Source organism: Strongylocentrotus purpuratus, unplaced genomic scaffold (assembly GCF_000002235.5).
Source record: "Strongylocentrotus purpuratus isolate Spur 01 unplaced genomic scaffold, Spur_5.0 spur5_scaffold_6, whole genome shotgun sequence".
Classification (NCBI taxonomy): Eukaryota; Metazoa; Echinodermata; class Echinoidea; order Camarodonta; family Strongylocentrotidae; genus Strongylocentrotus; species Strongylocentrotus purpuratus.
The window spans coordinates 29043227-29065436 of NW_022145612.1; the positions used below are offsets into that span (position 1 = coordinate 29043227).

The 22210-nt window shown below is 36.9% G+C and overlaps 1 protein-coding gene across 2 annotated transcripts; it reads left to right on the forward strand.

Annotated features, from left to right (window-relative positions):
- Positions 1-1883: 1883 nt before the first annotated feature.
- LOC582313 (eukaryotic translation initiation factor 4B) lies at positions 1884-16222 on the forward strand. Of its 2 annotated transcripts, none has more exons than XM_011665538.2 (14): positions 1884-1972; positions 4691-4837; positions 5284-5492; positions 6315-6428; positions 6847-6898; positions 7899-8015; positions 8952-9482; positions 10566-10649; positions 11298-11532; positions 12000-12109; positions 12856-13016; positions 14185-14404; positions 14789-14895; positions 15759-16222. In XM_011665538.2, the coding sequence occupies exons 1-14, from the start codon at positions 1960-1962 to the stop codon at positions 15822-15824; spliced, it is 2166 nt and encodes a 721-aa protein (XP_011663840.1). In that variant the 5' UTR covers positions 1884-1959; the 3' UTR covers positions 15825-16222. The 2 variants fall into 2 exon arrangements, with proteins under 2 accessions (XP_011663840.1, XP_787362.3); XM_782269.5 differs by having other exon boundaries at positions 14185-14287.
- Positions 16223-22210: the final 5988 nt, after the last annotated feature.

The window sequence follows — 22210 nt, forward strand, 5'->3', positions numbered from 1 at the left end:
AATGAGAGGGGCATGGGGGCCACTCAAAGGGGCATCCACGGCCATGGCCTTGGATTAATTTAAGCCCTTGATTTTGGTAAACATTAAACTTCGTGAGAGGATTCTGGCTCATCTCTTTTGGTATAGGGAATAAACATAGTGGAACAACATTTCTTTTATACATGTACCAGCCAATGGGTTTTGTATCTCAGTCTCGATATTTCAGTCATGATACATGTGATCCCCTATCTGATTATATCAATCATTTGGACCATAAAATTGATGGATGCCATAAAAAAGTTCAGCAATAATCTATAGAAATCCTACCCATGTGGAAATTTCACATGGGCAGGGATATCAAACGATTATGACTGTGCAATTCCTTTGCAGTCCATGTAAACTTTTTTTTTTTCTGAATTGCTGATTTTTCAAGACTTATAGCTTTATAAGCTAGAAATTTAGAGAATCATGTAAATGAATATAATAACTAGGTATTTGTCATTGGCAATAAAAGAGAGGATCAGATCTACAGAACCTGTCCAGCTGAAAAGCTGAAGTGTAATTTTCCAAGCTAGAGAGAAGTAAATTGCAAAATAGAAGAGAGTAACTTTGTGCCAAATGGAAACCATTATCGGTAGATACGTGCACTATGAAAAGCTGAAATTATTATTATTATTATCATTATTATTATTATTGTTATTATTTATTATTATTATTTATATTTTCATTATTAATATTATTGTTATTACTATTGATCATTATAATCATTATTAATATTATCCTCATTATTATTAATAATGTTTGAATATTAATATGTTTATAATTATTATATTTTATTGTTTTAATATTATTATTGTTACTATTATCTTTATAAATATTATCATCATTATTATTGATATATTTTAAATTGTTATTATGATTATTATATTATTATTTTTTTCCTTCTAATTATGATAATACTTTTTTTGTACATTAATAAAAGTGTATTCAATACATTTCCTGACATAATATTCGTCTGAATGGTAATGATGTTTACGAAGATTGACTTATTGAGTTGATTGAACTTGAGATTTTAGTGTTGTGTACACACAATTTAGTAAAACCTATTACCGTTCATCGCCCTGTTATAAATAACATATTGCATCTGGTAGAAGAAGTAAAAAAGGGGGAGAAAATAGTTCATAGGAAACATGTTATAAAAAAGAACAAACAAAAGAACAACTTCAGTGATGCTGATTTACATCATAATGGATGAAATTGTTGAGTAAATCATTTTATTTAAATGAATACACAATTTTGTAAATTTATAAGATGGCATAAGATATATATACAAAAATATAAAGATATCTCAGTATAAATAATATACATGTATATATATTTATATAAATATATATAAATAGAGAGAATAGAGAGAGATACAAAAAGAGAATTGGCACTTTAATGAAATGCATATTAATTATTATCCAGCTTTGTAATTTCAAAAGATTGTGGGAGAGAGATGAGAGAGAGAGAGAGAGAGAGCCCGAGAGAGAGAGAGAAGAAGAGAATGAACGTTTGAGAGTGAAAGAGATTGGGATTGGGGTTGGGATTGGGATGGTACAATGACCTGATATTAAAGATGAACAGTGGGCAGGGGGTCGGGGGGGGGGTGGATGGGCATGCATATAAATGCCCTCCTTTTTTAATTTTTGTTACTTCTACCCGTATTTCAGGGGGTGACCTAAATCTGTGCAATGACCCCCCCCCCGGCCCATTGGAACAACTTGAATCCACCTCTGATTATTGTTACATAAAGAGCACTTTCTGTGGGAGTTCTTATTGTTGGAAAGTATCATCAGATTCCAACCTTTTTGGAACAACGACTCGGCTGAAGTTAAAACATAAAAAGGCCACCAAAGGCCACCAAAGCAAATTGGCAATACTTTGTGCCCCAATTTATAACCTTCTAACTTTCTTTACCAACACACGATATCTACCAACATGGCGGCCTCTGGTGAGCGCTCGATATTTTTCTTACAAGAAACTATTTTGGTTTACTCATTTTGTTGATGTGATATATGAAGTTGATTACAGTCTTTGAATTAATTATTCTTTTGATTTCTGTTGAATTGGTTGTGATTCTATGACTGCATTTTATGAATGAACTTGTGTCAAGCTGTGTTAGGAGTTCACGGCGCGCTCTGCTTTTTCGGTGGCGTTTGTGTGGGAGAATTATCAGAAACGTGGGCATGTGTGTACACATGTAGCGTAGTCGTGAGCGTGAAGGGCGGCAGTGCAGAGCGAGGCTGAGGTTCGACCATATGGAAGTAGACATTCGTGAACAAAAATTCATGCCTTATTTCCATGGTTTATAATTATAGTTGACCAGTATTGATGGTTTACAATCTTACTGGATCTAGCTGCCACTGTGCTTAAGTTTAGGCCCTTTCCAGAAAACATGCCCACCTCCTGATTCTTCCCGAGATTGAGGCTGATGTCGTGATAAATTAAATTTTTGGGGCTAATTCAGAATCATAATCATATCCATACTTTGACCCATAACTCTGGCGTGGAGATACCCCACTAAAACATACCAAAAATCAACTAAATCTTAAACTTTTCAAATAATGGTCATGATTTAAAAGTCAATATATTTTTTACCTGTTTTGTGTCGATTTTCTTATCTTTTTTGAAGTATTTTTCCTAAAAACGAGGACTTATGATATACACTTTCTCACGGGATTTACGGCAAACTGCTGCACAATACAATTGCATATGGTATCGGGGGTGGGGTGCAGGTGTGCATGAAAATAGCGACCGTAATAACAAATTATTAACTTAAACTGTTTTGCACAGTGTATCCCCATGCTCGCTGCTCCGATGGTGTCAGTTGTTGCAATTTTGGACTAGGATGACAGTCATTAATACTATAGATTCGACTTGAAATGCTCTAGAATAGATGGACATTGTAATTTATATTATAGTCACGCAATGAGACAACAGGAGTGGGGAGCATTATGCAAGATCATGCTACTTGCAAGACCAAGTCCACACAGTGGTTTGTCCTTGAAAAATGGAATGTTCCCCCAAAAGAATGATACAATGAAAGATTAAATTTTAAAAAGATACACCAAAAGAAATCTGTGGCAGAGTCAGAGAATGGACAAAAACATTTGCCCTTTCTATTTTTGTAATATCTAGTATATTTAATTATTTATCATAATTGTTAAAACTAAATACAGAATTTTCATCATTATCGGGGGATCTAGGAAGGTTTCTAGAGAAAGATCTGCCAAAATGCTCAATTGCTAGAAGGCATTCTAATGATCAAGATAAATGATGCACTTCTAATTTCCATAATTAAATGGAAAACAAAAATTAACAACATACAAATCATTAATCTTTTATCATACTGCCCAAACTAGGTCAATTTTTTGTTATTGTTTTTTTTGCACTCATCCCTTTCCTGCTTTTGCATTTAAATAGCAAGTGGTAGATTTCTTGTCACAGCATTTTTCAAGTGATAATGAGGAGTCATTACAAGTTTTGCAGAACTCGGGGGGGGGGGGGGGGGGGGGGGGAGGGGGATGACTTGAACATATTGATATTGGGAGAAACCCGGTCCCTGAACAGGATTTTTTTCCTTGCACACCATAAATTATGCAGAGCATAGAGTACTGGTATGCAGCAGCGGGACCAGTCAGTTTAGATTAAATTGCTGAACTAATAATGGGACGGTAAAGACGTTGACTGCTTGAAGACTGCTTGAAGAAAGAAAAAAAAAAAACTTTTCGGGAAAATAATTTAGAATGACAGCTACAACATAATCGTTTCTAAGATTAAGGAATGCAGAAAGGGGTCATGCTTTGCAGTACCGAGGGTTCTCAGAAACAAGTCAAAATATGACTCGCTGAAGACTGAGCAATTTACAGTAGTACCACACACAAGATTAAAATGCTGATCAGGCTACTAAGTTTAAAATTAAAATATAATGTGCTTCAATTGTCCAAATTTCCACAAAATAATGGTTTACCAAAATTATTATGATGAAGGAAAGTAAATTCAAGCTCTTGAAAGGACATCGAAGTCCCTTTTAATCGTTTTTCAATGTGCTTGTATTATGCGGCTAAGCTTAAATTGGGAGTTAAGTTTGTCATGCTAGATGTGCGTGGTTACAGCCCTACACCGTCGTACATACAAATGAAAGTCTGAACTGATCGGAGCAATGGGCATCAAAGTACAAACCAACTAGAAATACTGTATTAGACTTTATGGCCCAAATTCACAAAGGAGGTTTAAATTTAACCCAGGGTTTAAAATTAGCCAAAATTAAGCGTACTTTGCCTTGCGTGCATCTACATGTAATATTGGACCTCTGACTGTATCATGCTTATTTTAGGCTAAATTTAAACCATGGGTTATGTTAACCTAAGAGCCTAGATGTAGGGAACAGTTTCTACTCAGGCCTAGTACAGACTACAGAATAACAAGACTTTATTCCCATTCCCCGAATTGTACATTCATATGTCTAGCAAGTAGCGATCTCTCAGGCGAAGTACAAAATAAACAAAACTGTTAATAAATAATGCTGGAATGATATTTAAAGAGTTTAAACAAAATTACTTTAGTGCTTATTTGGTACTAAAGTGGCGTAAGCTATCTCGGCAGTAACACCCTTTCTTTCATATTAGAAACCATTAAATGTTGAATTTTTTGTGTTTTGTTGTTTCAGGAAAGAAGAAGGGTAAGAAGAAGGGGAAGACTCTGAATCTGAACGAGTTCCTGTCAACAGGTGATAATTCTCCTGCTCCTGGTACCAGCTTTGTTTTTGCTTCAAAATCATCATGGGCAGAGGAATCAGAGACTGCAGATGGAGATTGTAAGTATCTGCTGCAACCATCACCAAATTATTCCTCACAGTTTATTGCAAATATTAACGTGGGTTTTGGTAGTGTTTCCAATATTCTGTCATCTATATCTGTTCTACAAAATCCAGTCATGAGAATCTAGAAAGGATGTTGCATTTTCATTGATAATGCTCATGATTGCTACTGCTATGAGTTTAGAAGTGGAAAGAAATCGCAGGATGTATATTGTGGTCATAGGAAGCATTAGAAATGTATGTAAATTTGGCTTTGTGCTAAATGTATGCATTCAGAGGTGTATCAGTGAGACTGAGATCTCATGATTTTATGTCTTGCCCTTCAACATTACCTTCTCAAAGGCTCAACATAAACCTGAACTCGAGTCCGAATCTAAAGAGAACCTTAGATGCGACCATGTGACCAACTCTTGTTTAATCTAGGTTGCTTTTACTTTTGACAGACAACGCCCAGACCTCATGGGCAGATTCCAGTTCGGCCGGCATGCCAGACCGTATCTCTCTGCCTACCGCACCAAAGAGTGCCCAGCAAGTGGAGATAGACAAGGACAAGCTTCCCCCGAATCCACCTTACACCATCTACCTGGGCAACTTACCTTTCGACTGCGAAACCGACGATATCGAGAAGTTTCTCGTTGCAGCCACCTGTAATGTTAGTGTTATCTACCAGAATATTATTTTCTTTTTTAAATTAAAACATAATCCAACCCTTATAATAAGTTGATTTGTATGAAAGCAGAAAAATTACCGAAACAGAGGTCAAAAGTTTGAAATGAATTGTACCAATGGTATGGAAGTTATGAGTGTGTGAAATATGACATCACCAAGTATATGCAAATTTGAAGTTGGTAGTAAATTAAAGATAACAAGAATAGACTGTCGTGAGAAATAATTTTTTGGAAAATTTAAATTTTAGTCATTTTGTATGTTGGAAGAGATAGGAAAGTAGTCCGGCAGTACATCTCATTGACATTACAGCTTCAGCCAATTTGAAGTGCCCATTCGTATAGTGATTATAACTTTAAAAAATTCATAACTTTCTTATATTTAGTCAGATCTAATTGACACTTTCTTCAGTCTGCTTCTCTGATTTTTCTGCTTTCTTTTAGAGTAGTTGTCTATTTGGGTTGGATTTCTCTTTAACACTTATTTTTTTTCCATTTGAATGTATTATGTATCAGATGAATGTTTCAATTGTACCGGATAAATGATTTTCATAATGTAGGCATATCTAGTCTTTCAGTATTTTATGTCTGTTGAAACCCACGAGTACTGTAATGTACTTGTTACTGCCACTGTATTATTACATGTAAATATAAAAAATTATCTGTTCACAACTGAATATGTCTTTTGCAGCAAGGGAATTTCCATATTTATATTCTTCATTTGTTTAATTGTGGAATATAGTAGTAGTTACTAGTATTGTTGTTAGCTCTCTCTGTTATTATGCTTTTATGTTTCTCTTGATGCTCAGGTGAGCGATGTAAGGTTGCCTACAGAGGGAGATAGTGCGCGTCCCAAAGGCTTTGGATATGCAGAGGTTGAAGACATGGATTCATTGTACAAAGCCCTCGCCCTCAATAACACAGTGAGTGGATTTCTATTTGCAGTAGATGCAAGTCGGTTTTTTATAACTAGCTTTAATTTGATTACATGATGTTCATTAAGTATTTGTCTTCCCCAGGGCAAGGATATTGATTGCAGAGGTGCTCTTGACCACCTGAACAGTACAGTAACCTAAAAATCATGCCTTATTGGCAGAGTATTTATGACTATTATATATGTGTTTTAACATTGTTGGATTATAGATAAATAAAATTGAATTGAACTGAAATTGATGGTCCTAAAAATAATTCCCCGAATAGCAAGTTGATAGTCTGGTTTCAGTTGCATTTAAAAAGAAAAAAAAAAAAATATTTGTTAAAGAATATTTGTTGATTTTTATGAATTCACTATGATTGTTATTGCGAGATGAGGAGTTATTTTCATTAAATTTCCTTTCACAGCAATTGAAAAACAGACGGATTCGTGTTGATCTAGCCAGTCAAGCACAAACAGGTATGTTTTTTTTAATATTATGGATCAATATATGTGAAGTCGAGAGATATTTGTTTAAATTCTAGACAGTTTATTTAGTTTATTTCATATTATCAGAAGGATTAGCTGCTTATCTATTGAGCTAAATCATAAATGTATGGTGAATTGTGTTGATTTTTATGTTCTCACTGAAAGTGTTTTGTTGATTGTACGGACATTGCAGTGTTGACATTGTCCTAAAGTTTCAAGTTAGTTGTGATAATCATGTATGCATGTAAACAAAATTCAGTAACTCGTAGACGTATACACAATCTTTTAGCATGTATGTATATTGGATCTCTGTGAAATGTTTACATTAAAGATACTATGTCCCTTTTGCAGCCAACATCAAATTATGTTGAACTTTGCAGGAATTATGAATATGTCATGTATGTCCTTTCTGTGAAATTTAAACGTTAGCAGTGTCCTCATATTCAAATTATGCAAGGAAACCCGTTTACTTGCTAGACTTCACTGTCAGACACTATTGAGTGACTGACTGGCTTTTTTCTTCTTTGATAATAACATACATAAAATGAGCTGTAAAGGTACATGAGCATTTGTCACATCAATAACCCACTACTTGTAATGGCCAAAATTAAACTGATTGAATCTTTGCGCAGCATAAAACGTAAGACCGGTACAATGGTCTGAAAATCAGACTATTACTTACTAGCTCTATAGCTCCGAAGTCTATTCGACAACTAATAGTCGTTATTTTCCCACTTAAAGACATTTTCAAGCCCCCCTTTTTTAGGGAAGTTCTAAATTAGTATTATCTTTCAAATGCCTTTGGAATTTAACCTTAACATTTGTTTGGCCTGCAAAAGGGACATAGTACGTTTAAGGCTTCAGAATTGATTCTCATTTGTTATGCTGGATATTCATAAATTTCAATAAATTAAAAACAGAATATCCATATTTCATTCAATACCATGGTTTATAACTCTTAATTTTATCTTTTGCTTCCATGTACTTGTAGATGGAAGAGGTGGTGACAGAGGATTTGACAAGACGCCTGGTGATTGGAGGAGGGGTGCTGACACAAATAGAGGTGGAGGAGGTGAATGGAACCAGGGAGGTCAGGGAGGAGGTCAAGGTACGCAGCAAAGATCAGTGCTATTTATTCAATTGATACCATAGGCCTGTCCTCATCGGCTCGAGATTGCCAAATTTCCCGCTATTTTAACTATCCCGATCGCAAATTATCGAGTTTATTTGCGTCTTCATCAGCCCGAAGTTGCAATTAGCAGGATATTTGGTCGAGATAATCATCCCAAGATATCTTGGGCTAGTTTGAAAAACATCCCGCTATTCGTCCGATGCGACTTCACCAGCCCGAAGACTCTGCACTATGCATGAACGCTGAGCAAAATATCTTGAGCTAATTTCTCGAGCTTGAGTTTCGTGTGAAGAGGTCGAGTCTCGAGCTGATGAAAACGCGATTTGTAACTTCAGCATTATTTCCCAAATCAGAAATAGCTGAGCTGGTGAAGACAGGCACCATGTCATCCAGCTGCGTTGCTCTCATGAGGGACTCCATTGGAAACTGATTGAAGTGTAGTCATTGCCTGTGCAAGTAGGACTCTAAAACAGTACATATTACAGTGTAGTTGAAGACTGTATGCATGTGAGGCATTTTTTGTTTCGAATGATAAAGAAAAAAGAACACCCTGTAGATGGATAATTCTGCACTCCCATTCACTTCTGCTTTATTTAAATTGAGTGTACAGAAGAGGATTGAACAGAGAATCGCAAATTTAAAATTTATATTATATACTTGAAAAGAAATATTTTTTCCCTCTTCATTTTAACTGAACTAAATATTGACATGCGTTGAGTTCATTTACTAAATTGACTCCAACTTTCAAGCCTTGAATGGATATGCACATATAACGTGTTAGTGGAATTGAAGCTGATATGAAATGAATCTTGGGTTTCATAAGAATGAAGTGACATATGATTTGTTAAACTAGTGCTCAGAAAGTAGTTTATCATGAATTGATTGAAATGGTTTTCTGTCTTCCCTTTGCAGGTGGAGATAGGTACGGTAGCTCTAGCAAGCCTAGCGAGAGCGATAGAGATAGATGGCGAGATAGAGGAGGCACGGATACCCCAGACAGGGGCGGTGGATCCTTTGGTAACAGGGGATACGACGGTGATAGGGGCTTTAGCAGGGATCGTGGAGGAGGAGGAGGAGGAGGTGGTTTTGAAAGGAACTATGATCGTGGAGGCGGAGGAGGCGGAGGAGGGTATGAGAGGAACTATGACCGAGACAGGGGTGATGGTGGCTTTGGTAGAGAGTGGAATCGTGATCGTGGCGGCGGTGGTGGAGGTGTTGGATCTGAGGAAGGTTCCGGTGGGGGTGGTTATGACAGGCGGAGTGACAGAGGCCCTGAGAGATTCGACAGGGGAGGAGGACCAGACAGAGGATACGATAGAGGCGGACCGGACAGGGGCTATGAGAGAGGTGGTCCTGAGCGAGGTGGTCCCGATCGCGGAGGTCCCGATAGAGGAGGATACGGCCAAAGCAGAGGAGGATATGACAACAAAGATGAAGGAAGAGGTGAATTAAGCTTTGTTGTCTCTCTTAAAAAAAAAAAATCTAACCATCTCAGATTCAAGTCAGCTAACAGTTGCAAAGTCAGACAGCAATGGTTACAGATACATTGTTTAAACATATCGTCGGCCAGGTGGCAGAAGGGCGTTAGCGTGCGAGCGACTCGAAAACTACTTTTCAAATTATTCACATTTAAAGATTTGTTTTATATTTAAACTGCTTTCTGTCCCGAAAATTGGTTTAAAACATAAAAGACTAATAGAAATGCTGTAGTAGAACACGGCCACTATTTTTTTCTCGGAAATGAGTCAGTTTTATAGGCGATTAAGTGCTAACGCCCTTCTGCCTAAAGTTTCATTATTGACCTGAAAGTCGAGCTAACGCCCTTCTGCCAGCCAGGCGACGATATTTGTGGCTTACACCCAGTAAATAAGATCGATTGATCGATCTGTGATTGAGGAAGCATTACATTTATAAAAGATACATTGTTGTATATGAAGGGTAGTATTCAGTACTGGTCATGCAAATGTATTGTGCAAGGTGGTAGAAATGTATTGTGAATGTTTGATTATGCAGTCATTAGGAGGACAATTTGTAGAGAGAGGCTTTGGAATCAAAGAATTGATAATAAATTGAATGAATCATGCCAAGGCCGGGTAGTAACATTGGAGCACCAGGAGTGGCAACATACCAAACATGTACCGGTATGCTGTAAGAACCCACTATTGTTATTGAATTACAGAGAGTAAAAAAACATTGCATACAAGTATGGGTATATGGGACTACACAAATGTGTGGCATGAAGGTAGTTAGAATATTAGAGCATTGCTATGAAAACACTTTTCTAGTGAGCAGAATACTTTGATGTACTTCCAGGTGGAAATTGAAAGAATATTGGAACCAAAAACCCCAAACCTCGTTACTTTTCTCAGCACTATTCGTCCATCCAAGAAAAGAACTCTTTGTCAGACATAATCAAGTTTGAATCAATCAAGTAGTTATAATGTGCAGTGCAATTTTAAGATCACGTATCTCAAGTTCATTATTTTGTCAGACAAGGAACTAATGATATGTAAATACTCTTTCTAGATGACTGGAGAAAGAGTGAGGAAGGCGCTCCTGCTCCTGCAAGGAGAGGAGGTGATGAAGACTATGCACCTGCTTCTGAAAGAGGTAATATAGCTTTGGATGGCAAATTCATTGTATGGAATCTGTAGTGGTGTGTTTAAGGTTATGCCAAATGTTCTTGAATACCTGGAGGTATCCAGCCTGTCTATTGTGATATTTGACAGTGGATTGTTGTGTGGTGTATAACCAGGAAATTTCATAACATGAAACATTTATTGGAAATGACAGGTGTTTTCACAGAGGCATGAAAGTATTAAATTTGGACCCCTGTGAAAACTTGCAAGGATTTTGCTTTCATACAAATGCCTATGTCCACCATGCTTTGGGTGCCAGTTGTGTTAAGGTAATACGTTTGGTCTTCACAAATTTACGAATAGGTCTCATTATTTATTAATTTCTGTGCGCCGATTGTGTCGATGCCATGTTCAATGGATTTACGTTTGGAAATGGGGAGTATTCAAGTGATAGCTCAGTTGGTAGAGCAGTGGTTTCGTTATCCGGTGACCCAGGTACAGTGCCCTTTGGTAAGGCATTAATCCTCGTTACCAGGTCTCTTGGAGAGGACCTAAAGCCGTTGGTCCTCTGGTCGCTTACTAATGAGCATTTATGCTTTCTTAGTACTGTTAGAAGTCAGGTGAGATAACCACCACCACTATATTAATTCGTTATTGTACTTATTTGTGTCGTCCATAGGACCTGGAGAACCACCTCGTGAGCGGAAGAAGCTGGTACTAACGAAGAGAACACAACCAATAGAGAAGAATCCTGCCAAGGCCGCCAGTGCTTCCTCCATCTTTGGAGGGGCCAAGCCAGTAGACACTGCTACCAAGGAGAGGGAGATTGCAGAGAGGCTCGAGAGGGAGAAGAGACAGTATGAGCAACAGAGAGTGACACAGAATATGGAGAAAGACATCTCAAGGAAGGAAGGGTAAGATCAATATCAACATAAAACTCTAAGGCCCGAATTCACAAAGGAGGTTTGTCGACAAACCTAGGTTGTACAAACCTTGGTTGGAAACACATTGAAATGCGTCATATGACGCACATAAACCTAGGTTTGTTGCCAAACCTCCTTTGTGAATTCGGGCCTAAGCGTTTATTTTTAACCCCCCCCCCCCCCCCCAAATCTACCATTACAAATTGTCACTACTCGTTTAAAAATGTAAAGAAGATGTTTTTAGATTTTCATGTAATTCCATTACTTAGCAACATTTCAACCTCAACAAAACAATCGCAGCTAAATAGCTGTTGTTAGACCACTTTGTCTAGAATGGGCATGTTAATATTGGAAGTGTTGTTCCGAAGGATCTAAAAGTAATTTCAACTTCTCATGTTTTAATCATTGGAATATATAGAGTGATGAAGTTAATGATATGTTTGATTGTTCCCTTACAGCCCAGAGCATACCAATGCCCGTGTAAGGAGAGACAGTGAGAGATCCGAAGGGAGGGAAGGAAGAACTCGTCACAGTAGCTCTGGCTCAGGAAGAGGTGGTCCCAGACCAGGTGAGAGTAAATCTTTCAAGAGTTGCAGATCATTAGAATATATAAGCATCTAAAAAGTCATTAGAATATATAAGCATCTAAGAAGTCATTAGAATATATAAGCACCTAAGAAATTGCAGTAGCTTCAATTTAAGAGCTTTTCCACATGCAGTTTGTCAGCAAATTTGCATTAACAAAAAAATCTGTTTGTATTTACAAGGACATACATGTTCACTGCTCTTTGTGAATCGATTAAATGAGACCAACCCATTCAAATTTGTATGGTCAAATATAAAATTTAAAAAAAGTGCCAGAAAGTCTACTCTTTACTTGGGGTGTCATAAGGCATGGGGCTAAGGTTCTTTTGTTGGAAAATAGTTTATTTGTTGTAACCCATTTGTGTTTGGGAAAAGAGTATTCTCAGAGATGATTGAAAGCACTGCCATGGCTGTTGATTTTTATTGTGCTTTTATTCCGCCTAGCCACAAAGTCGATCATGGTAATGCACGCAGTCACAGTTCCATCTAGCTTGTTGTATTATTATCCCAAATGGTCTAAAGAATATATGTAGTGAAATACACGATAATTGAAATATTTATTTCATGTATTGCATTTTTCCAGTAGGAAGTAACTGATTTATGTTCTTGGTGTATTATTATCCCGCGATTGGATTTTTTCGCAATTGTATTATTTTTGGTATAGACATTTGCCTTTTTCCTGGCTGCAACAATTCATTTGGGTTATTTGTTTGATGGTTCATTCTGTAGTAATAATGAGAAGAGAAAGTGAGAGGTCCAACGATGAAGAAGTGTTCCATAAGGATGACCAGGCACCCGTCTCTCCTACTCCGACATCTCCACCTCCACCCAAGACACCTACCTCACCAAGACAAGAAGATGTCAAGTTAATACCAGCCCCACCTCCCAAGGTAAGTTAGAAGAGTATGTGATAATCTGGTACAGTGAAGCCTGTTTAGAAAGACCACTCAAGGGAGGCAAGACTAATGGTTTTTCTGTGCAGGTGGTCTTCATGTACAGGTTCCTTTAGTACATATTTCAAAGAGAAGCCATTATTCAAGGAAAACAAAAATGTGGTCTTTATATACAGGTGGTCGCTTAAGCAAGTTTGACTGTATCCATTAAAGGGTACTATTTCCATGTAAATATTGTCTTTGTTTATTCTTTTCTACTGAGGAGAATGTTCTTTTATGCCAATGTCTTAAAAAAGAATAATATATATCTATATGTATGTTCTGGATGTGTGGTATAATGGAAATTATTGATCTAGCCACAAAAGCAGAAATGGAAACTAAAAATCGATCTAAATCTGTCAGTACAAAGGAAAGACCGCTGCAAAAGAAAATTCATATTTCAATCTCAACCCTACAAATTTCATTTCTATTTTCCTGTCCATATTTTTGTATCAGTTATATTCACAGAAATATTTTGTTCTGTTTTGTTTAAAGGTAAAGACCAGTTTTGGAGAAAAAAAACCTCTCAAAAAATGAAATGGAAGGTCTTATTACCAATCATGTGAAAGAATATGTTTTGACTAATACGTGCTGATATAAATTTTGCAGAGAAACCGCCTACTAATTGATATATTTGGTAAATTATTATATCTATTTGGACCTGATAGATACCGTGCACGTGTGGTGTAGTCCTATATACATCTTTATGTGTACAGTGCTTGTAACTTTACCAAGACTGGACCAAATTTCTTATCATTTTGATCTATATAATTTTTATATGCTAGATGATCAACCTTTTCTGATCGATTCCACGTTTCTTTCACAATGTAATCGCATGACCATAACTGGTCTTTATCTTTAAGTTAAGATATAGCAGAATGAATAACGGCTAACAATTTAGGCATGTTTTTAATAGAAGGTGTGTGTATTGGGTTTTTACAGACGTGTTTCAATCAGATTACATACATCTGGGGACCGACCTTTAAACGTCACCACCTGAAAGACATGAGTCCGTTTCGAAACTGCGTCCTCGTCTGAATCAGTTTGTAACTTCCACTGTTAGCTGGATTACAGGCACACGCCACAACACCCAGTTAAACTCTTTTGCATCATTTTTATTTGGCAGGAGAATGCATGGGCCAAGCGCAGTCACAGTGACACGGTAGCATCACCTCCAGCTGGCTCTGCTGGCAGCAAAGCTTCACATGGTCCAGGGGATCGATCATATGGTGAGACAGGGGCATGGAGGGATGGCGATAGTAGGCCTAGGGGAGGAGGTAGGGGAAGAGGAGGGGGACCTCCAAGAGGGGGACCTCCAAGTGGGAGAGGACAGGCACCTAGGTCTGGTAAGTCAGACAGTCTCACTCTCGTCCATTTTTTAAAGTGTTCAATAGTACTCCTCAAGTATCCATTAAAAAAAAAGAAATCTCTTTGATATGAATGTTGGGAATACATTCTACAGTTTTGTACTGTTCTGGTTAAGTTTTTCATACCTCTTTTGGTTCATTCCTCAAGTCAGATCATCAAGCAGCTTCATGGCAGAGTTAAGAACTATTTTCCAAAATTGAAAATTATAAAAGGGTTGTTCTTATCAAATATGTTTGTATGTATGAAGTGCTTTTGACAGATCCATGCACAAGATATTCTATGAAGGATATTATATTACAATGCAAATGAATGTCTATTTGCTGTTAACTTCTAACATGCTTTGCTTCTTTTGATGTCCGAAGGTGGTGAACGAGGGGGAGGAAGAGGAGGAGGAGGAGGAGCTCGGACTGATGGTGAAAGGAACAAGCCTCCAGGTCCTCTGCCTAAGTATGAGGAACCCAAAGCTAGGGTAAGTCGGTCATTGTGGTATCAAACCTCTTTGACGTTTATGCTATCCATAAGGAAGTTGTAATTTTATTGAAGAAAAAAAAGAATTAAATTTGAACCAAAGGAGAATTAAACCCAGCCTGTTAAGTCTCATTTTCTCTCTTTTAGTGTCTAACAGTGAAGTGTAGAAAGTAAACAGGTTTTCCTTGCATAATTTGAATATTAGGACACTGCTAACGTTTAAATTTCACAGGTAGGACATACGTGACATATTCATAATTCCTGCAATTTACTACACAATTTGATGTTGGCTGCAAATGGGACATGGTACCTTTAACAAGAAGGTTGAGTACTCATATGCTAAGTGATCGATTCCACACCGTTTCTGTCACAATGCAATCGCATGACCAGAACCCAACTTTATCCGTAAGCAGAATAGTCATGTATGGTGTGTCTGGCTGTTTTATTATTCATATGTAGCTCTAGTCTGATCAGTTGTCTGAGAGGCCTCTGAAAATATGAATATTTTGGTTCACAGTACTGTTCCCCTTTATTGTTTGGATAGGTATTGTAATAGATTCTTTGTCTGAGAGGGCAAATTGATCTTGAGATGATTCTCTAGGACAGCTACAACCCCTGGGCCATGATCCCCCACACCCCTAGGACAATGGCATCCAACTAGATCTTGAGGATATCTACCCTTAGACAATTCCCTCATTTCCTGGGTACTTGTCCAAGGGGGAAGGGGGTTTTGTGTTCCAGCAATAATAGTCCAGAGGGTGGTCCTCTAGATATGCCTTCAGTCAGACTGAATACAATTTTTTTTTAAAATAAAATATTTTGACGGTTAGTAGACAGTTTTATTTTCCTTTTCATTTTATACAGGACTGGTCAGATGCCAATAAGTTTTCATCACTCTTGGAAGATGATCTTGGAAATACATCAGACTAAAATCTTATTGTATGATCAAGTCTTGTGTAAGAGAAATCTGTTCCACAGTGTGGGGTATTAAACTGGTGTAAGATTTAGGATTTTGTTTTGCTTATTACTATTAGAGTATCTATATTTTTCCATGTTACCTTGAGATTAACATTTTCAGGTCTCAAAGTTCATTTCAATTTCATTTTCATTCAAGTTAATAATATATATATATATACCATTGTTTTGTGGAGTTTATTTGAAATGCCCTCTCTGTGATGCTAATTCATGATTTGATAGTTGTGACATGAACAGAGTTCAATTGCAAATCAAACACCTCTCTGGACAAAATCATTTGGTATGCCATGAAATACACATTCGATTTTGAATCCCATATTCACCATTCAAAATTTTGTAGGTTAAACAAAAAATATATATATAAATTTGGTTGCCTTTCAATATGGAGATAAAGGAATGGTATATATTTCAAAGGATTTGAAGCGGAGGCCAGATATTTTTACATGCCTATGAAACTTGTGAGTGAATGAAGTAACTTCTACTTTTATTTCAATGGATTAAGATAGATCATTAGTAAATAAAATGTAACTATACTACAGAAGTAATAATGATAATACTTAATATTCCGCTTTTATATAGTGCTTAATACATCTGCAATGTCTCTAAGCGCTTTACAGATATACTATTACCCCGTTCATTGGATTCAATACTTGCCTGCACACACTGTGTGTACAATCTCCACTTCCTGGGGAGCATTCCAGCCAGGCGTTACTTGACGCCTAGCAATGATGGTCACATACTATGGGTACCCTTTTGGTGATTAAGATTATGTTAAAGAAAGGGAATAGCTGGTATGAATCTTGAAATCTTGCAAGCTTCATGATGATGAAGTTTTACCCTCTTCTCCTTAATCGTAAAAAGTATTGGAACCACATAAGGTGGAGAAAATTTTGCAGAAATGAATATCAAATGGGTTTTATGCAAGGCAATTTTTTTGTTATTCCAGACATGATGTATGCAAATATGACTTCAGAGAAAGTTTTTTAACTTGAATAAAACTATCCTGACATCCTTAGTTCCTTCCTTTTTTTTAAGTATTATAAATTTGTATTTAGATACTGATTGTCGATGGTTTCAGGTGTTGATATGTGCTTAAAATCAAAATAATTCCAATCCTTTTTACAACTGTTGGAAGAACTTGTGTTGTCCTAAAGTAGCTTTTATTGTATGTATAAAACAATTTTACCTTAAAACTTGTAGAGAATTTAAACTTTGATTCACTTCAAATAATTGGAAAAAAACCTGCTACTGATTCAAGGAAAATGCATTGTAATAGTAATCTTGTAAAAGTGTTTCAGCTACAATTGCATTTTTATGTTTAGCTTTTCCCCTTTTTTATGCATAGCTTATCATGTTTCAAGTATTTGATGCCATTAGAGATTGTAGCATGATGATTTTCCATTCTTGTCATCTTCTCTTCATAGTTCATACACACAAATGAGCAGTCAAAGACTAGCTTGTGGCATTCGTGTAAATTTGTTTGAAGAAAGTGACAACATTTTAGATACTGCTTGCAATATCATTTTTAAGATTAACTGTGGAATTCACATTCTCAATGAGAAATGGTTGGCTTAAAAATGACCACGTATTATGATAGTAGAAAAGAACAAAAAGGAATTGTCATTTGTAAAGAGAATCATTAAAGCATGGACATCATTGAATTCTATAGAAATTGTTGTACAGTCAAGGATATTGGATTGTATGCCAAAGTTAGGCAATGGTAATCCATTTGTTATTAGACTAGTGCCTGTACTTCATCTGGCCAAGCATATTAAGATTCTTGCTCATCCCTTTGAATATATGATACATAACGACAGATTTTCATATCACTTCATCTTCTTACAAAATTTACTTGTCCAACTCCATATTATATAATTTTATTAAATTGTTTGGAGAATATAGCTGTGTATTCAGGCAAAACTAAATCGGGTAAGAATAAACGATGTACTAACATTTCTGCATTTTCTGCATCATATTTGCATATATATTCCCCCCTCCCAGGGATCAGATGCTTTAAGAATATTAGTTATCTAGTATATTTGCATTTTAATTTAAATATTCGGATGAATATAAGAGTTTCCATTCAATGTCATGTGTCTATTTAGAGTACATGGTTAGGTCCATTAAGAAATATGACTGTGGGCGGGCCTTGCGTAAGATGAAACTCTTTATCTTCTCTAGCTTTCATTTGCTAGGAATATATCATGAAATGTTAAGATCTGCTTGGAATATTCCTTTGTTAAAGCTACTTATCGTCCGATTATTTTTATCTTGTGGATATCATTCATTTTGCTGCTTTAACTTGATAACCTTTCTGTTATGATATCCTTTTACTTTTCTATTGAAGAGTGGACAGATATCTTTAAGGACATTTTGTAGGTAAAAATGTATATAAATTTGAGATTTCAATTTGTCGTATGATGGAAGCATATCTGAATCATTTTATGTAGAGGGAGAGTATTGAATAGCCAGCTTTTGAATGGTGACATTAAATACTCCTATACGACCAATGCCAGATTTAGAATTCATAGAGGCAAAGCCCAATACTGTATTTCTGTACGTGTACTACAATTCAAGAATCTTGATTATTTTGGAGTATTTCTCGACAGCGTTCTTACATGTTTCATGAATTATGTACTTGAACGTATGAAATTTTGAATGAATGAGAATAAAACCACAAAAAGATATGAATGACCTTTTGTTCTGCATTTATTTAATCGATGGACAAAAAAGAGAATTGGAAGAACCAAAAATGAGAGGATAATGTGTGTGTATGGCATTGAAGAGATGAGAACCAGTCGACCCAAAGGGCGTCTTTGAAATCAATGATGTCTTTGAAACCAAGACCGCCAAGCCCAAGAAGCCTGCGATGTCTTATTTGAATTGATCGTACATGCACTTAAAAGATCAAACAGTAGTATAATATGCACAAACTCTTCGTTCTTGTTTGCACATAACTTTAGTTCAGTGTGCCAATGTTACGCCCGTGGTTCTTGTAGTTTGATGTTTTTTTTAACGATTTCATGCAGTGAGAATGGCACCCTTGCGTAACAAAAGGTACTAGTGTGTTTATATTTGCTTCAATACATGTATAATAAAGATTTTATTTCGTGAGTCTCCGTAAAGGCCCGGTCACACAGAAGGGACGCATGCGGGACGCACGGCCGGCGCATGGAAAATTTGCAATTTTGGCCAGTGCGTTGTCGTTCGCTAGGCGTGCGTCATCACTCGTTACTCGTTCGTCGAGCGCGCTGGACCAACGCTGGACCAGCGCTATGCATTCGTCGTCATTCGCTGTGTGCGTCGGGATTTTTTGAGCATGCTCAAAAGTGTGCGCGGAGCTCGACGCATGAATGTACACGCCAAAGGCACGCCAGACGTGCGTTGAGCGCGCTAGACCAGCGCCAGACATACGCGGGGCACACGCCCTGTATACGCACAGCGCGCTAGCTACACGCTGTGCATTTTGTGTCAGCTCGCTAGCTTTTCCAAAATCATGACAAAAGTTAGGCACACGGCCTTTTCCGATTTCCAATGCGCTGGCCGTGCGTCGTAGAACGCGGTGCATGCGTGGACCATTCGTCCAGCGCGCTAGCAACACGCTGTGCATTCGTGGAAGTTGTTATCATGTGCGCTCTGGGTACGGTCTGTATGCGTACTGTATGCGCCCTGTATGCGCTCAGCGCGCTAGCAACACGCTATGCATTTGGTGTCAAAAGTTGGGCGCACGACAACGCACTGGCCAAAATTGCAAATTTCCCATGCGCTGGCCGTGCGTTCCCCATGCGTCCTCCCTGTGTGACCGGGCCTTTAGAGCTCACATGAGAACCCACTGTGCGCATGCGCAGTCATATCACTTCGCATGGTTTTAAGTAACTTCTCAGAGCGGTCAAATTTTACGTGAAAATTCCACTTTTTCTTCGTCCTAGAGAATTGTTTCTTTCGAGAAACAAAGCTTGCTTACAGATTATTATCTGGATTTATCTGTTTCGACTTCTTCGAGAGCAATTTTGAGCTCCGAAACTTCTTTTGATTATGATTATTGATGTCAATAACTTGCAAACAAAGCTTGAACAAAAATGGAATTTAGCACGTGGGAGGGTTCACATTATACAGCTCTTCTAATGCCGATGCTGCTTGAAGAAGAAGAAAAAAGAAGAGGAATAGGAAGAAAATGAATAAGGAGGAAGAGGGGGGGGGGGGGGGAGGAGAAAAGGAGAAGATATATTGCAAATGCCTAGGTATCTTTCCTACTCCTACTCCTTCATCCTCTACAAACCAATTCAGTCAGAGGCATCAATGGAAGGAAAGGGGGGGGGGGGTGATAATTGCTCCCACTGTATCGTGTGTAGCGATAACATGTTCTCAAAGGAGTTGGCCAAACCCTCCTCCCCCTTTTCTGTCTTCATAGTTGTTTATTCTTTATTTTCTACAAAAATCTTCTTCATATTCTCTCTCTCTCTCCTCCCCCTTCGTATCATTTCGTGTATACATGTTCCTGTTTTGCCCCATTTCTCTCTTCCTTTTTGTTTTGTTTTGTTCAATTTCTTCCCCATAAACCTACTTTCTCTCAATATATCATCGATGTCATATAAATAAAATACACACAAAGGCTTACTTCATCATAATTTCATGTTTCTCCGTGATCGTACAATACATCATGCTTACTATTTAAAAAATATAAGACATAACATCACAATATATGCTTACTTTCTCCACACAACACATTATGTGTACATTTTCATTTCCCAAATTCATAATACAAGTAAAATATCACAATTAATTTTTGTATAAAAGAAGAAGAAATGAACCCAGAAAACAAATACAAGTGTACATTAAAAAAACGAGAAAAGAAACATTTAACAGTGACGAAGAAAGGGATTCAGCTGCGTAAAAAAATGTAATATTGTTTACCAAATACCAAGTAGAAACACTTTATACAAGATCTACATATTTGTCAACTTTGTCAAGTAACTTTATAATACTTTGTCATAACGAAAGATAATCACGTATAATACTCCATGGTACCACAATACAACAAATCAAATATGGGCGACTGTTAATTTATCGTCAGATTGGACCGTCAATCGAAACTTCCAAAGACGGAGCTCTATTAATTCTATACTACCAACACACTTAACTATTTAGGCAACACAGGCTTTGGTATAACGAAACACAGAATTAACGAGGTATTAAAACCCCACTGCACTACTTGTATCAGCTAGTTGCGCCCTATATAGCAAACAATGCCATTGCCTTATCGGTGACCGTTGGTCCCCCATGATTCTCCTGGCCAAATTAGTGCAGATAGGCTTTAATTTTAAAATGGGATCGCAAACCCTGAATATCAACTCTGTAGTTTCTAAATTTACCACGCGCAACTGGGGCTATAAACTTTGATACTTTGTTTTTTGTAGTAATGACTAAAAAATACGGTACCTCCTGCCCGAATATGAAGATATATTCAGGCACCTCGTGAAAGATATAGCGACTAAAGCATGATGAAATTAAAAAGGCAAGCATAACACCTGTCTAGTCGGGTGGTCGTTTGGCTCAACGTATATCTCACTTTACTGATTTCTACTTCACGCATCTGATAAATTTGATAAGAAATAATTCTTATCAGCTAACCAGGTACCAGTTTAAGACGTAAAAACAATATCAAGTAACTAATTTCATTTCTCAAAGCTGTATTTTAAAAGTATTATGTATAGTCCTAGTCATTCCTTCGTTAAGAAGAAAAAGAGAAGGTCGACACGCAAAGCACAAAGTGACCTTACTTGATGTTTTAATTATTTTGGAAGCCTACTAAATTTCATCTCCCATTTACGTAAATGTGTTATTAAAAAGATACGAGGGGTTGCGGCTCTGGTGTTATCACTTTATAACAAGTCGTTTTGGGCAGGCGAAATTTTCGATGGAATTTTGAAGAAAACAAAAATCAAAATGACATTTAACTAATTCTTACAATATATTTCATTTTCTAGAATATACCCGCATAAAAAGAAAAAATATATATATTAACAAAGATAATTACAGAAAGAAAAAGAGATAGAAAGAAGACTGAAAAAGAAAGAAAGAAGTATTCAATCCAACTTGGCATTACATTCAACATTCAAATGAATTTACAATACATTCCGACAAATATCGCCAACAATATAGCACACATCAAGAAGGCAACAATTAGTAATCAATTGTCTATTTAGTGCAATAAATAATACCAATTAATTAGAGCCCGAACGCGAGTACACATTACTGGTGAACTTACAGATATACAAGAGTTAGAAAAAAGTGTATGTTTGTGACGAATAATACTAACATAATTCAAATTACAAGTCAAT